At 36.7% G+C, this 15,482-nt stretch overlaps 1 protein-coding gene and 1 pseudogene across 1 annotated transcript in view; one reads left to right on the top strand and one right to left on the bottom strand.

The window, feature by feature from the left end:
• COL19A1 (collagen type XIX alpha 1 chain) overlaps positions 1–15,482 on the top strand; it is a 426,484-nt gene that overhangs the window by 53,570 nt on the left and 357,432 nt on the right. Inside the window, exons 6-7 of the mRNA XM_069070725.1 lie at positions 517–789; positions 4,143–4,223. Coding sequence (XP_068926826.1) covers positions 517–789; positions 4,143–4,223 — 354 coding nt within the window. The remainder of the gene's footprint in view (positions 1–516; positions 790–4,142; positions 4,224–15,482) is intronic.
• On the bottom strand, positions 12,342–13,098 carry LOC138148188 (baculoviral IAP repeat-containing protein 5 pseudogene; annotated as a pseudogene).

A 15,482-nucleotide genomic window follows, 5' to 3' on the forward strand; every position in this document is an offset into this window, starting at 1 on the left:
CCTCTCCTCTCCTCTCATATACTATCCAATACTATACTATACTATACTATACTATACTATACTATACTATACTATACTATACTATACTATACTATACTATACTATACTATACTATATAGTAGAGACACTGTTGTGGTTTTGCATTGGCCTGGTGATTCATAAATTTGGTCTTTCACTGAGTTCTTAAGATAATGTTTGTACACATCTTGATGTGGCAGCCTTAAATTTTTTAAAATTCTTTTCATGAACTTAATCATTAATAAAAACATTTAAATACACAGAGAATAAAATGATTGCATAAAACTGAACTTTTACACTTTTTTTTAAAAAGTACATGCAATTCACACCACAGGCATGTGAAATTTAATAAAGTACTAATGATATCACTGTTTATGTCACCTTCATTTCTTTTTGTTTCCTTTAATACCACTTTTCAATTTTTTAAAGCAGCTCAAAATATTTTTTGGAAAAATATTTTTAAAGAATAAGATATGTAAACATTTTATATTTTTTCAGGTATCTATAATAATTGATGGTACAAAAAAGGCAGTGGAAGTGATGGCCTTTCATCAGGGAGAAATGTTGCACTACGTTTTTAAAAGTCGAGAAATTTATCCTCTATTTGATCGGCAATGGCATAAGCTCGGCCTCAGCATGCAGTCCAGGATCCTTTCCCTCTATGTGGATTGTAATTTAGTTGAGAGAAGGCAAACAGATGAAAAGGACTCTGTTGACTTTCATGGCAGTACTGTCATTGCTGCCCGTGCTTCGGATGGCAAACCTGTAGATGTAAGTAGCAATTTTGTGGCCAGAACAGCAAACGGATGATGCTTCTATATTAAAGCAAAGTATCCTTTTCTTTTGAAACCTTTTAAATGTGTTTTTACAAAGGCAATTGTGCTAATATAAAGAAGACCATCTTGTATAAGCTCATTAATAGTCACATTATATGTGTATACATACAAAAGTGTATGTATACACACAAATGTATATATGTATACAGTTATCCCTTCCATGGTCATAGGGGTTAGGGGCATGGTATGTCCTTGATCTGGAAAATCCACATAAAATTTTTTGTCCCTTCTTTCATACCAGAGAAAAAGTCAGAATTTTTTTCTCTTTCTTTTATGGGGTGTTTGCAGTACCTTATTGTAAAATTTGGGTTAAGTATTTGGTCATAGGATCTGTGCTGTCTTCTGGCCTTCACAAGACATCTGCAGCTTCTGTAAAACTCCCCCCCAAATCCCACTTAATTTCTTATGCCAACCTGTTGATATAGAAATCACGATGGGGAAAGTCACGATGTGGAAGGGATAACTGTACCTATGCACATATATGTTTCTATGTACCCACGTCTAGCATAAAGGCTAGAAAGCTGGTCTCAGAATCAGGAAGACTTTGTTTGAATCCCTACATCTGACTCCTATTGGCTTTGTGACCCTGGGCAAGTGACCTATGTTCTCAAGTACCTAGACAACTCTTTAAGACTATAAGTTGCTTAGCAGGTGCCAATCTCCATTGGTAGAAAAAATTTCCTCACTGTGAGTTTATAATACCAATGAAAATCACAGGTTCAGACACATTCATATCCTGATTACCATCCCCACCCTCCATTTCTCTGTCTCTGTCTCTCTGTATCTCTCTCCCTCTCTCTGTATGTCTGTGTCTTCTCTCTATTTGTCTGTCTGTCTCTCTCTGGTTCTAAGCCCATGATTTAGTCAATGTCAAAACATTCCCCACTGATTAATATCAGAAATTCATCTATAACTTAAAGTCCTAGCATGTAACTGGGGACCCTAAGATGTTGGGGGACTTGTTCATTAGTCACACAGTTATTAGGTATCAAAATCAGGTCTTGAACCCAGTCAGGGCTTCCTAACTCCAAGACCAGGACCTCTATTCATCATGCTATGTTGGCTTTCATAATATTCATATAAATAGGCATAATATTTTGACACATAATATAGGCTGGAGAAATTATCTGCGGACAGTAGGTTTAAAAGAAATTGGGTCCAGTAAAAAAAGAGTAATTTTATAGAAAATTAAATTTTGGTAAAATGTAAAAGTATGATACATAATATAATTATGTTAAAAGATTGGTTTTTTGAAATGCAAAGGGCAGAGGAAACATGAGCTTTAAATGATTCCAGATTATCTGACATTCTCATTTAAAAACAACAGGCTCTGCACATTCAACTTCTTAATAGCAGTTGGTTTGCATTATGCACTATATTAAAAAGCTGCTATTGGTTTAATAGTGTTCTCTTGGGCTCCAGTTCTTCAAGCACCGTTACCATCAGCCGTATAATTTGGAGAGGTGGTGGGTGTGGTACAGTAGAAAGTGTGGTGCTGGAACTGCAGGCAGATGAGCTGAGTTTGAATCTTGCCACTGAGCACCTGTGTGACCTCATACAAGTTGCTTAACCTCTCTAAGCCTCTGTTTCCTCAATGGCAAAAGGAAGGCATTGAACTAAATGATCTCTAAGGCCTCTTCCAGGTCTAAATCAATGATCTTATGACTTTGGGAAGTCCAGATTACAAAAATCCTACCAATTTGAAGATGCTTTTACATTTATCTCTAAGGCTGAGATGATTAATCTTCTACAATCTGGAGAAGAAGGAATATAAAACTGAGCTTTGAAGATTTTTTAAAAAGAAAATATTTAGAAGCTAGGTTTGATATTGTTAAATTTTCATGAGTAGGATTATACTAAAAAAGTGCTCCCCCCAAAACAAACCTAACCACAATTTGGATGCTTTCAGACTCACCTGTGAGAATATTTTATTGAAGTAACTCACAACTCTTGGGCAGCTAAGTGGTGTGTAGAGGATAGAAGACCTGAGTTCAAATCTGTCTTCAGACACTTAATAGCTATATGGCACCACACAAGTCAGTGAACCCTATTTGCCTCAGTTTCTTCATCTGCAAAATGAGCTAGAGAAAGAAATGGAAAACCACTCCATTATCTTTGCTAAGAAAACCCGAAATGAGATCACAAAAAGTCAAACAGGACTGAAAAGACTCAACAGCAAAAATAATTCACAGCTCTTAAAACAATTATACTTTATTTACAAAACATATAATCCTGACCTTTAAAAACACCTTGTACAGCTGATGGCACTTTTTTGGGAGAGAGTTTTAAAATAAAATTAGGAAAAGAATAGGGATTGATCTGTGATTTCATTAGCATAGGGAATTCTCAGATGAAAAAATCTCAGGTAAGAATCTAGTCTGCAACTAATAACCTTAAAGAGTTACTTAGAGCACTGAGGTTAAATGGGCCCAGGGTCACACAGTCAGTAGGTGTCAGAGGCAGGATTTGAATTCAGGTCTTCCTGGCTTCAAGGCAAACTTTATATCCACTATGACATGTGATCTCTTTAAATAAATAACATTAAAAATAAAAGAAGTTTTAAATATCATTACCCAGAAAAAATATTTTTCATCCCAGGAGTATCAGGTGAATAAGAGCAAAGATTGGGTAACGTAAGTAAATATAAAAGATGATAATGAGCTATAGTAATTATGAGGTAATTTAATAGCTAGCAATAGGAGTTTTATAACTCTTACTACAAAATTAAGGGCATACCAAAAGTATGAGGGTGCAGATTGGGTAGTAAGTCAGCCTTGAAATTTTTTTTTTTAAATGAAAGAACTCTGGTACTACAAAAATGTTAAGATTCTTGCAGACTTATTTCATTTAATTGTTGAGTTCAGTTTGAACAGTATCTATGAGCTAATCTATAGTAAGAGCTCTGGTAAAAGGGAGTTAAACATTTTCCAAAATGGGCTTTGAGTTTTCCCTCACCTTCATTTTTGATAAACCAGTTACTCATTTTTGGTCTAGCTTCTCTTTGATTTCTCAACTAGGTATTCCTTTTCCTTTCTGATGTGAAAAGACCAATAGAAGTGTCAATTCATAGCATTGTTATTTAGTTTCTTCTAATGGAGTCAAATATCTTAGAATTAACCCACTTAATCTGTCAAAAAAGCTGTCAAGAAGTCAGGCTTAATTTCAAGTTTTTACTTTGGATATGTTCACACATTCCATGAGTGTTTAACCTCTCATACATATAGTGCTTATGAAAAAAAATAACAAGAAATCCATAATAGTTGTTTGTCATTTTATGTTTTTCAATAGATTGAACTTCATCGCCTCCAAGTTTACTGTAACCCAAATTTTGTAGCCCAAGAGATGTGCTGTGAAATAGCAGATGCTAAGGTAAGTTGTTTTGTGTAAAAAATAAACAACAATTAACATGCATAGTCTGTCTTTTACATCCTCATCTGTAGATTTTCAGTCGTTTCAGTCATGTCTGACTTCATGACCCCATTTGGGATTTTCTTGGCAAAGATACTGCAGTAGTTTGCCATTTCCTTCTCCAGATCATTTTATAGATGAGGAAACTGAGGCAAATAGGGGTAAGTGACTTGCTGAGGGCCACATAACTAGTTTGAGACAGCGTTCTGGTCTTCTTAACTCCAAGTAGGGAATTATTTTCTACATTTGCAAAAAAAGAGGGTGGGATCATATTGCTTCTAATATCTATTCCAGTCCTAAATTTATGGTTCATGTCTTCTAAGTTGAACATTTTCAACAAAGAACTACCTGAGTACCCCAGTTTCAGTTCAAAATCAAAACAGATCAAGTTGAAATTCATCAGTACAAATGATGCTAGGATTCTTCATTGCTCTTCTTTGCTCCCAATGCAGTTTTTGGCACTGGGATTTGAATCTAGTAGAACTTTGTTCAAAAACGAGTTCGGTTACTCATTACCTTGGTAAAAATGAGCAAGTCATCTTACTCTTCTAGGCTTCAGTTTACTCATCAATTAAATGATAGTATTGGATTTTAGTTTAAATCAAGCAAGCATTTATAAAGCACCTCCTGTGTACAAGATATTATGGTAATTGCTGGGTATTTATAATAAAAAATGAAAGCTACCACCTTCAAGGAATTTATATCCTCCAGAGAACTTCATGAGCACAGATAAATAGAATACAAAGTAGGAAATAAAAGGGTGGTCCCATAAAAAAGGCAAAGGGGCAGAAAGAAAAGAATAAAGTTCTTGCTGTAGGAGTATTGAAGGAGGGAGCTAACACAATAAATTGGGGAAAGGGAATCATGGAAAAAGCTTTACTGAGTAGGTGATATCTGAGCTGAGTGGTGAAAAAAGTTACATCCTCTGAAATTATCCCAAGCATGAAAGCATGATGTAATAGATGAATTTAGAAACTTGTGAACAAGAAGGCTCAAATTCCACGCCTGGCACAAGCTACCTGGCCCCAAGCAAGTCTTTTAACCTATCTGAACCTCAGTTTCCTCATCTGTAAAATGGAGATAATAATACCAGTAGTACTGAGGTGATTGAGGATCAAAGGAGATAATATAGCAAGTTAATAATAAAGCAGAAACCCCTGACTTTTTTTCCTAATTGCTCTTTCCATCACACTAAACTCCTCTGTCCCTACTGCTAATCATAGGTGCAGCAATTGCTATCTGCTCAGTATTTCTATTTGGTTGTTGCCTCAAATGCAATATGTCCAAATCCAAAACTCCTTCCAATTTCTTTATCCTTTATTAGTGACATTATCATTTGCCCAGGCTGATTGGGCACAGAAGCTCATCACTAGGATTTTAAAAAAAAGAAATTTCGTACTACCAAAGTTCTTGACACTTTCAAGTGGTTTAACATTAAATATGATAATTATTTAATCAGTGGAAATAGTGTTAAAGAAGATGCATTTCCATCTGCTTTGCTACTGCTCCCTAAGCACCATGGGGCCTTTCTATCTGACACTGTTGAAACCTTCTGTGGTGTTGTTGCCCCTATTAGAATGAGCTCCTTGAAAGCAGAAACTCTTAACTTTTCTACTTGCATCCACTAGTGCTTAGCACAGGGCTTTGCACATACTAGGAGCTTAATGAAGGCTTTGTTTATTCATTCTAGGATGAGGTTTGAGAAGGACAGAGGGCAATAGTTTGAAAATAAGAGGAGGCAGAGTCAAGATGGAAAAGTGAGAGGTCCCAACTTTTCCTTAACTCTACCCCACCAAAAAAACTCCAAATTTTCATAATGACCTAGAAAGTGTGCTAAACCATATATTTATGAGAAAGCTAGGAAAAGGCCACAGTGAATCATTTATCTAGCCTGTGGGGGCTGTCCAGGAGAATAGCAGCAGCAGCAGTGAACACAGTAGACAGAAATGGGCTGTGGCATCAGACCAGTGCTCAGCAACAGTAAGGGGACTGAACATCTTTGCAGGAAAGATGCCCAAGGACACCTGTACTAGCGCTGGGAGCAGAAATGGGTGCCACCTGGCAGCTCTGTTGCCCATTACCCAGTTCTGAGCAGAGTTCATAGTTCAGGGCTGAGAGGAGCAGTCAAGTTACAGGGGAGCAGGGTCCCTACCTATGTAAGGAAATATGAAAAAGTTACATAACATAGCTGTGTGTCTCCCCAAGAGCAGAGGGTTGACTCAGTTCTAACCTTGAAGCCCACATATAAGTCTACGGTGAAATAAACTGGAGTAGGAGACTAAAACCAAGATGGACCCAGCAGTTTAGTGGCTTCTGAAACTTTCCAGCAGTCTTAGTGTGACAGAGTCTAGCAGCAGTCTACAGAAACTCAGTCACACCCACGCCAGCAAATCCAAACCAGGTCAGGATTTTACAGACCAAGAAGAGAGGGAACAGAGCTCTGCCCAGATCACACTACTCCGTACAAACCTCCAGACCATGCTGCAAAATCAGTAAAAAGATATGAAAGACAATCTCAGGCAGACATTCCACCTCCCACTCCCACTCCCCTTTTACCTCCACCCCAAAGCTGAGCTGGGGTAGTTCTTTGTTGAAAAATGTTCAACTTAGAAGACATGAACCATAAGCTCTAAAAGCAAGAAGTAGCCTGAAAAAAATGAACAAACAAAAAAGCTCAAAACAAAAATATAGAGGAAAGTTGGAACTGGACCCCTTTTCTCCCAGTGACTAAATCAACAGCTGAAAATCACCTATGATAGCTATGGAGCCTTTGAAGAACCTGATATAGGATGTGACCAATCAAAAGGGATCATTTAAAATTCTATGTATCTAAAAAAAATTTCATCCTAAGTACCATGCAAATTGCTGAATGAGTTAAAGAAAATCTTGAGAAAAAGATCTGAAAAAGATCTGAGATACTGATCTAGTATACCACTAATACATATGAGTCAAAAATGTGTTAAGGCAGCCCCAGAAGCTCATGAGCTCTCAAGTTGCATTAAGAGACATAGCAGGACTACAGAGGTGACAGTCCTGGCATGACTGTATCCTGAAAACAGTATTTGTTCAGTTCTGTGGACTATATACCATGTTTCCCCGATAATAAGACCTATCCCGAAAATAAGCCCTCCCCTTACTGTGTAAGATTCCTCTAAAATACGCCCTCCCCCGAAAATAAGCCCTATTGAGATTGCTACTGTAGTGAAGGTGATCCCCTGTGCTACACGCTACATTACGGTACCCTCTGTATGCACCATTCCCCCCCCCCCCCGTGAAACGCAAGCCGCGCTCCGAGCTGCATTCAATCAGAGCTGCAGCAGTGAGCGTGTCATCCTGTTCTTCCCCAGTGATTTGCTTGCTGGCACCATTGAGAGCAGAGCCGCGGAGGAGAGCTGAGGCAGGACAACATAAGCCCTTCCCTGAAAATAAGCCCTCTGGTGTTTTTCTTTCCAAAAAAATTAATAAGACAGTGTCTTATTATCGGGGAAACACGGTATTAGGAAGAACATTGATAAGGTAAAGAAAATATCTAAAAATATATATTATATTTATATAACATATATAAATATAAGCTCTCTGAGGGTAGCAATTATTACATTCTTTGTGCTTGTATCCCCAGCACTTAGGCACTGAGGCCCAATATGCCTGACACATAGTAGGTGTTTAATAAATGCTTACTGATTGATAGGTTGATCCAGAGTTAGGCAACCTGATTGATTGGTGAGGGCCTTGAGTTCACACTGCATGAGAACCATATAAAGGAAATGGGGATGTTCAGCCTGAAAAGGGGAGGTCTTAGGAAGAATGATAGTTATCTTCAAGTATTAAGGGGCCTTAACATAGAGGAGACTTGTTTTTGCTTAGAGTAATAGATGGAGGTTGTGCAGAGATTTAGGTTTGATATAAGCAAAAATTTCTGAACAATTAGAGCTTTCCAAAAGTGGAATGGGCTTCCTGAGGAGCAAATGGGTTTCCCCTCACTGGGAGACTTCAAGAAAATGCTAGAAAGAGATAAGGATGCTGCTAAGGTGTTTTGACCCTGGGTAATTAGAAGGAGGGCAGCTAGTTGACACAGTGGATAGAGTGCCAGGCCTGGAATCAGAGACTCATCTTCCTGAGTTCAAATCTAGGCTAGTCAGTATACCCTGTTTGCCCCAGTTTCCTCACCTGTAAAATGAGCTGAAGAAGGAAATAGCAAACTGCTCCAGTATCTTTGCCAAGAAAACCCCAGACAAGGTCAATGAAGAGTTGGGAACAACTGAAATGATTGAAGAACAAAAATCAGAAGGATGGTAGTGTCCCAAACAGAAATAAGAAAGTTTAGTAGGGGGGAATGAATTTAGAGGGAAGATTATCAGTATACCTTTGGACATGCTGAATTTTAGGTACTGAGCAACACATATCTGGAGTTGTCCAGTGGGCAGTTGTAGATATGGGTCTGGAGTTGTGAAATATTGGATGTGTAGATTTGGGAGTCATCTGTGTGGAAGTGATTACTGAATCCATAAAAGTTAATGAAGTCACCAGTTTCCATTTTCTCAGTTGCCCATAATTATCTTGCATGAATTCTCTACCTTTTTGTCATATTCAGTCAATCACTAGGCCCTACTGATCCTTTCTTTTGCATTGTTTCTTGAATTCCCTTCTATCACTACTCCTCTTCACCACCCCCTTTTTTGTAGAAGATAACTCTGTTTTTATTAAATGTAGTTTTATCTCATTTTTACTTTAAAGTGCAGATTGAGTTTCTTAAGGTCATCGAAGCCTTCTTCAACCATCTCAGTCTATAGGGATATTCCTTCCCTGGTTTCACCTAAAACTTGTTATATGAGACATTCTTTTAGTTATTTTCATCTGCTACTTTGAAATGTCCTTTTCTGAATAGCCTGTAAATTCCTGAGGTTTTGAGCTAGACTTTATCTCTCCTCCCCCACCTCAGTGCCTGGCATTCAATAAATGTTCTTGGTTGTTTGCCTAATTTTTGCTGAAGTGAAAAATGTGTCCCATAAAGGTATCTGAAAAGGATTAGTACTAAAACAGAACAGAAGAAATAGATGAAAAGTAGAGGATTAAAAAATGAGTTTTTCCTTTTCTTAATTTTTCCCAATGTATGCTTCATTCATTTTCCCCCTAAGAAATTCATATTAAAATTTCAGCAATAACTTATTAATTCAAAATAAACTTTTACTTCTGTATTCAGCTTGGTGAACTGAACAAAAAATCACATATTTGAAAAACAGAGCCAATGTATTTTTATGCCTACTAAGCTCCTTTTTCATACATACATACATATTTACACACACACATATATATATATGCACATACACATGTAAACACATATATGCAAATGCATATATAAAGATATATGCTATGTAGCATGCTCTTAGAGAGGGCATCCTAAATTAAATTTATAGATCCTAGTCCAAGTGAGATGAAAGGCAGCCAAATACCCTTCTATAAATAGAGAGGAAGATAACTTTGTGTGCCAACTCACAGGTTTGAAACACCTAGACTTCTTGGAGCCACACTTTTGAGTGCAGAAAATATTAATTCTTAAGAGGATTTTTAAAAGTCAGTATAGTATGGATTTTGGTGGCAGAGCTCTTAAAAACTATTTTGTTCTGGTTGAAGTTTTTAAAAAGGTCTTTAAATAAGTTTAGGTATGATGTTCTTGATTAGTACTAATAGGAAGAGAAAGAGAAAGAAAGAGAGAAAAGGAGAGGGAAACAGAGAGACAGAGACAGAGAGAGACAGAGACAGAGAGACAGAGAGAGAGCGAGTGAGAGAGAGAGAGAGAGAGAGAGAGAGAGAGAGAGAGAGAGAGAGAGAGAGAGAGAGAGAGAGAAATAAAACTATGTTTAAAAGAGATGTAATTGAAGTTAGTGTTTTAGTATAGTGGTACGGGATTAAAAGCACCACATCATTCTAGTGTGTGCTGAAACCTGGGAGAAAAATTCTCATTTTACTAGACATGCGTTAGATGCCTGATAGGTTTCTGAAATAGTTTATGAGATCATTTAACAGTACAGGTATTACATATGAACTATAATATATAATATAATGAATAAGAGTATAGAGACATTTCCCTGCCTACAATCTTCTTTTGGGTGTGCAGGAATCATCGGTCATTTAAGGAGTATTTTACAAATTGCTTACAAATAACAATACACTGTATGGAAGATTAGTGTATTATATTTCTTTTAAGCAAGGGTTATGTCTTATTCATATTGGGGTCCTCACTAGCACTCAGCATAATGCCTTCAGATAGAAAGCACTTAATAAAAATTTGTTCAAAGAATGAATGTATGCTTTATTTGTAAATAAAATAATGAATGAAGATATATTGAATAAATCAATAGCTTGCACTTTTCCTGACTACTTCTGTTAAACTTCTGAGAGCAATTATATTCCACTAAAAATGCTTTTAACTTTGAAAATTAAAAATGTCATTGAAAGTCTAACTTTATGTGCCCATTTAAAAATTTATGTTAGAATTTTAAATTACAACAGTGTTTCAGTACTATGATTTTACTGTCTTAGATGACACTGTCTTCAACTTAACTTGCACCCATTCTGCTATTTAAATTAGATTTCTAGGCTCAGAGGCAGTGGACTTAAATTGTTGTTACACATTTGCTGATTCAGCTGGAATTGCAAAGAATTAAAATATGATTTTTTTAAGGAATAAAGAAAAAGAAAGTTAAAAAAAAGATCCTAGACAAGAAAAGGACTTAATAAAGGGAATCTACATAGGGAGAACGAGGAGCAAATATAAAGAGTAAGAAGAAATTAGTCTTTGCTGAAAATGCTTGAGAAGTGCAATAGTAAGTTTGAAGGGCAATTAACTAACTCTATCAAATTAAACTAAGGACTTTCACTAAAAAGGAGGCCAGTCTTGTATCTTGAGCCTTATATCTAAGCCTGCACCTTCCCACAGCAATATTTTGGTTATAACCTTTTATTGGTACCCTTTCATTATAGTAGCACTGACAACAGAAATTGGGAGATGGGCAAATTAATAATTATGGTGGGTGAAAACCAAAATAGTCCTACCCTCTTGGATTAGGAATACATTTTTTTAAAAAACTGGGGTACTGCTTTGGCTCAGGGTCTTAGTAGTGACTAGACTAAATTCCTTTAGAGAATTTTCTTGTCAAATTTGGATCTAGTAATGTACTCTGAACACACTGGGTACTTACTGATATTTGTTAAACTGAATTATGATATGTATTACAATTTCTTATATAACCATCAACTGTTTTTAAAATGCTTCTTCCTTCTTCCTCCCCCCACCATAAATAAATTTCAGTAGTTTTCTATTTGCCAAAGCTGTCAGGTGGTTCCAGTTGCTAGCCAATTACAGAGAATATCCAGGAGCCTAACTTGTTTGCTCAAGATTAAAGTCACCCAAAAGAGGCCTGTTTCATCTTTTTTTTTTTTTTGCAAAGCAGAAGAGCAGTTTACTTCATCCCTGGAAACAGGAGTCTCTTTTCAAGACTCTTCATACCTTTTACAATGCTGCAGCTATTTGAAAAAGACTCAATTACAAACATCAACTAAGAGGATGTGTTTTTTTTAAAAAAGGCCTTATTTTTCTGAATTTGAATTGTTGAATCATAAAATGTTATTTACTAGTACTAATACAAAAAATGGATATTGCTACAAATAGCCAGACTACTAATTTATAAAACACATGACATCATTCAAAGGCTTTGTTAAGTGATGTGATTTCAGTCAGATCTTGTGTTAGAAGCATCCATATTCCTGAGAGGATAAAACAAAGGCAACAGTACCTTCTAAAGGTCATTGTGATAAATGAAAAAATATTCAAATTGCTTTGTGTACAATGCAAAAATGGTACAATATAAATCCAAAGTATTATTATATAAATTATAAAAATACTACATCCTTAATTAACTAATTGTATTTTTACCATGTGATTATAAATTCACTCATAAACAGAACCTCAAATCCCAGGATCCAGAGATAGAAAGTCAGACAACAAATGGTAACTATAAGAGTACTAGCTATGAGAAAGTTTGTCAGTCATGAATAGCAATATAAAAATGGATTCAGTGCTGTTAGTCCCTTCTACTTCTCACCCAGGTCTTTATCGAGTACCTGGCAAGGCCAGGGGGCAGCAATATAAAAGTACAAAAATTTTAAAAATAGCTCAAAAAAGATAGAAGTCACCAATGCCATAAACACTAACTGGACAAGATGGAATCAAATGGTATCTGGTGCCATCTTTAAGCAAAAAATGGCAGATGAAATGTTATCTTCAAATTTCCAAAGTTCTCTTCTGTTGTAAGACATCATTAAGCAGTTCCACACAGAGATATTTGGAGAACATGCCTCTGAAATAATGATTAAGCTGTAGATAAGAGATTAAAGACAGAAGAGTCATTCTAGTGTAGCCAGTTGCTCAATGTCATGCTGTACTTCCTTTGCATGCTCTTCAAATTCAGTTCTTTTCCAGGAGGTTTCCTTTACAATCTTGTTCTTGGCTCTTTCTTTGTCCAGTTTCAGGAACTCACTGAGTGTTAAATCTTCAATCTTCTTCTTAATGCTGATGAAGGCACAACTAGAAGAGTGCTTTTGATGTTCCAACATAGGATCATCATCTGGCTCCCAGCCCTCTAGTTCCTTGAAACATAAAAAGCATTGGGCTAAATCAGGCTCGTTCTCACTTGGGCAATGAATGAACCCAGCTTCAGCCATCTGCTCTGGGGTGCAGGCGCAGTCCTCCGTGAAAGGCCAATTCTTGAAGGTAGAGATGTGAGTATCAAGCTGGTAGAGCTGCCTGCCACATTGGGGGTAGCAGCTGGGTGCTCATTTTGCAACCAGGAATGCAGACAGTTTCAAACTCAGCCACTGCCGGCCTGTTTCATCTTGCTAAAGTGGGTCAAGCTCCTTTGGTAAACCTTTGATTTGGTTTGACACTCTGACTCCCCACCCAGCCTCATTCACCCCATTCTTTGAGCAGTCCCATCTCCTTCTCTTTCTCTCCATTTTCCGTGCCTCTTCTCTCCTTGGACTTTGAATTCAAAGTCATCTCTTGCTTTTCAGTTTGGATTCTCTTAGCATCATAAATCCTATTTTTTTACCTTTAAAAAAAAAACATTTGTTTTACTCATTTTACTTGAGGAAATGGAGTCCCAGAGAAGTTCAATGGTTTACACAAGGTCGCATAGGTAGTAAGTGACAGAGGTGGGCTTCAAATTCAGGTCCTTTGGCTCCAAGGTCAGAGTTCTTTCCATGTTACCATGTTGCTTTTTCTATGTTTCATCTGAGGTATCTCTTTGTGATGGCTCCAACTACTCTCTGCCTTCTCTTCTCAAGGAAAATTCACTATCTAACCTATTCTTTATCCCCATAGTTAGCTCAAATTTCAGTGGCTCAGTCTAGTGGTGTGGCTAGAACACTAGTTCTGCAATTAGGAAGATCTGAGTTCAAATTTAGCCTTAGACACTTACCAGCTGTGTGATTCTGGGCAGTCACTTATGTCCTCAACCATAAAATGAGGATAGAAATGGCATCTACCTTCCAGCATCATTGTGAGGATCAAATAAGGTAATATTTGTAAAAGAATTTTATCACTGTGTCTGAAACGTAGTACGTGCTTAATAAATGACTGTTTCCTTTCTTCTATCTAAGTTCTGTTGCCACTTACATCTTTGCCTTTCAAATTCTTGTGGAAGTTAGCTTCTGAACATATCTACCCCAGACAGATAGCCAAAACTAAGCAGTCAAATTCCTGGTCAAACTGGAAAATACTGAAGTTGATACATTTAATTGTAGTCACAACATAATGCTTTGGGGGTCTAATCATTCATTGAATACTGATCTCTGTTTTTTGTGCTTTAAAATATTTGCATTAAAGTATTTTAGATACGTTTAGAGTGAAGGAAAGTGACTAAAGGCTTTTTTTTTTTAAGATTTTATTTCAACCCTCCAACTACATGCCTAGCAGAATTGTCAGTCATCCAGAGCAAAAGATGAAACTAAAAGTGGGTCATGAATCACTGACTAAGAACCAGTGACCCAAAGAATATAATTATATTATAGATTCCACTATGCCTGACTTGTGAGATAGAGAAAAGTTCATTGTTTTCTTAATTACATTGCACAGTTCAAATGTGTTTCAGATTTTAAACTTAGAACCTTCTATTTTGTTTTCAGTTCAGCAATCATTGGTGAAGGTATATGTTGTAGTGTGCTCTAGTCAGAATGACCTGGATTCAAATCACATTTTAGACACTTCTAGCTATATGACTTTGGATAACTTATGACCACTCTGTGCCTAGTTTTCTCATTTATAAAAAAGATAATTGGACTCAGTTGCTTCTCAGGTCCCTTTACACTCCAAATATATGAGCCTGTGATCATTTATTAAGTATCTGATGTGTGGTTAGAGCACTGCAGTGGATGCTGGGGGAGATGCAGAATTAAGATAAGACAGTGTTTGTCCTTAGGAGAATCCATAGGAGACTGAGGAGTGGTTAGAAAGATAAGAAGTAAAATAGGAGGGTATGGGCTTTCTGAAGTTTAAGAAGAGATTATCTAACAGGAGAGGGTCAGCTGTGTCAAATCCTGCAGAAAGCTCAAGAAGGATAAAAATTGAAGAAGAAAAAAGTCCGCCAAGTTTGGTGACCTCAGAGAGAAATGAGCAGAAGTCTAACTCCACAGAAAGAATGGGTAGTGAGGAAGTAACAGCAGCCTGAGTAGACAACTTTTTCAAGAAGGTCAGCTGCAAAGGGGAATGGATATAAGGGCCAGTAGCTGGAAGGGCTAGAAGAATATAAACTCCTTGATGGCAAAGACGTTCTTAAAAAAACTTTGTGTCTTCAGCATCTAGGATATATACTGGCATCCAGTAGGTATTTAATAAGTAACTTAAATTTATTTAAAAGGGGCAGGAGAAATCTTTGGAAAGGAACACTGAAGCATTGTGGAAGAGGCAGAGAAAGGATATGAATTCTGGAATAATTTCTTGAATAAAGCATAAGGGAGGAAATTTATGGGCATGAGAATAGGACCTCTGTAAGTAGGGATATTTCTTTTCTTTTCTTTTTAATAGTATTTTACATTTCCTTCCGATTACATATCAAGACAAATTTTAGCATTCTTTTTTTCATATTCCCTTTTTTAAATTTTTATTAATTTGTTTGTTTCCTTTTAATTTACAGGATTCAATTCCACAATTCTTTGAGTTTCACA

Source organism: Petaurus breviceps, unplaced genomic scaffold (assembly GCF_028583685.1).
Source record: "Petaurus breviceps papuanus isolate PSGF00001 unplaced genomic scaffold, PetGlider_PUasm1.0 90822, whole genome shotgun sequence".
NCBI lineage: Eukaryota > Metazoa > Chordata > Mammalia > Diprotodontia > Petauridae > Petaurus > Petaurus breviceps.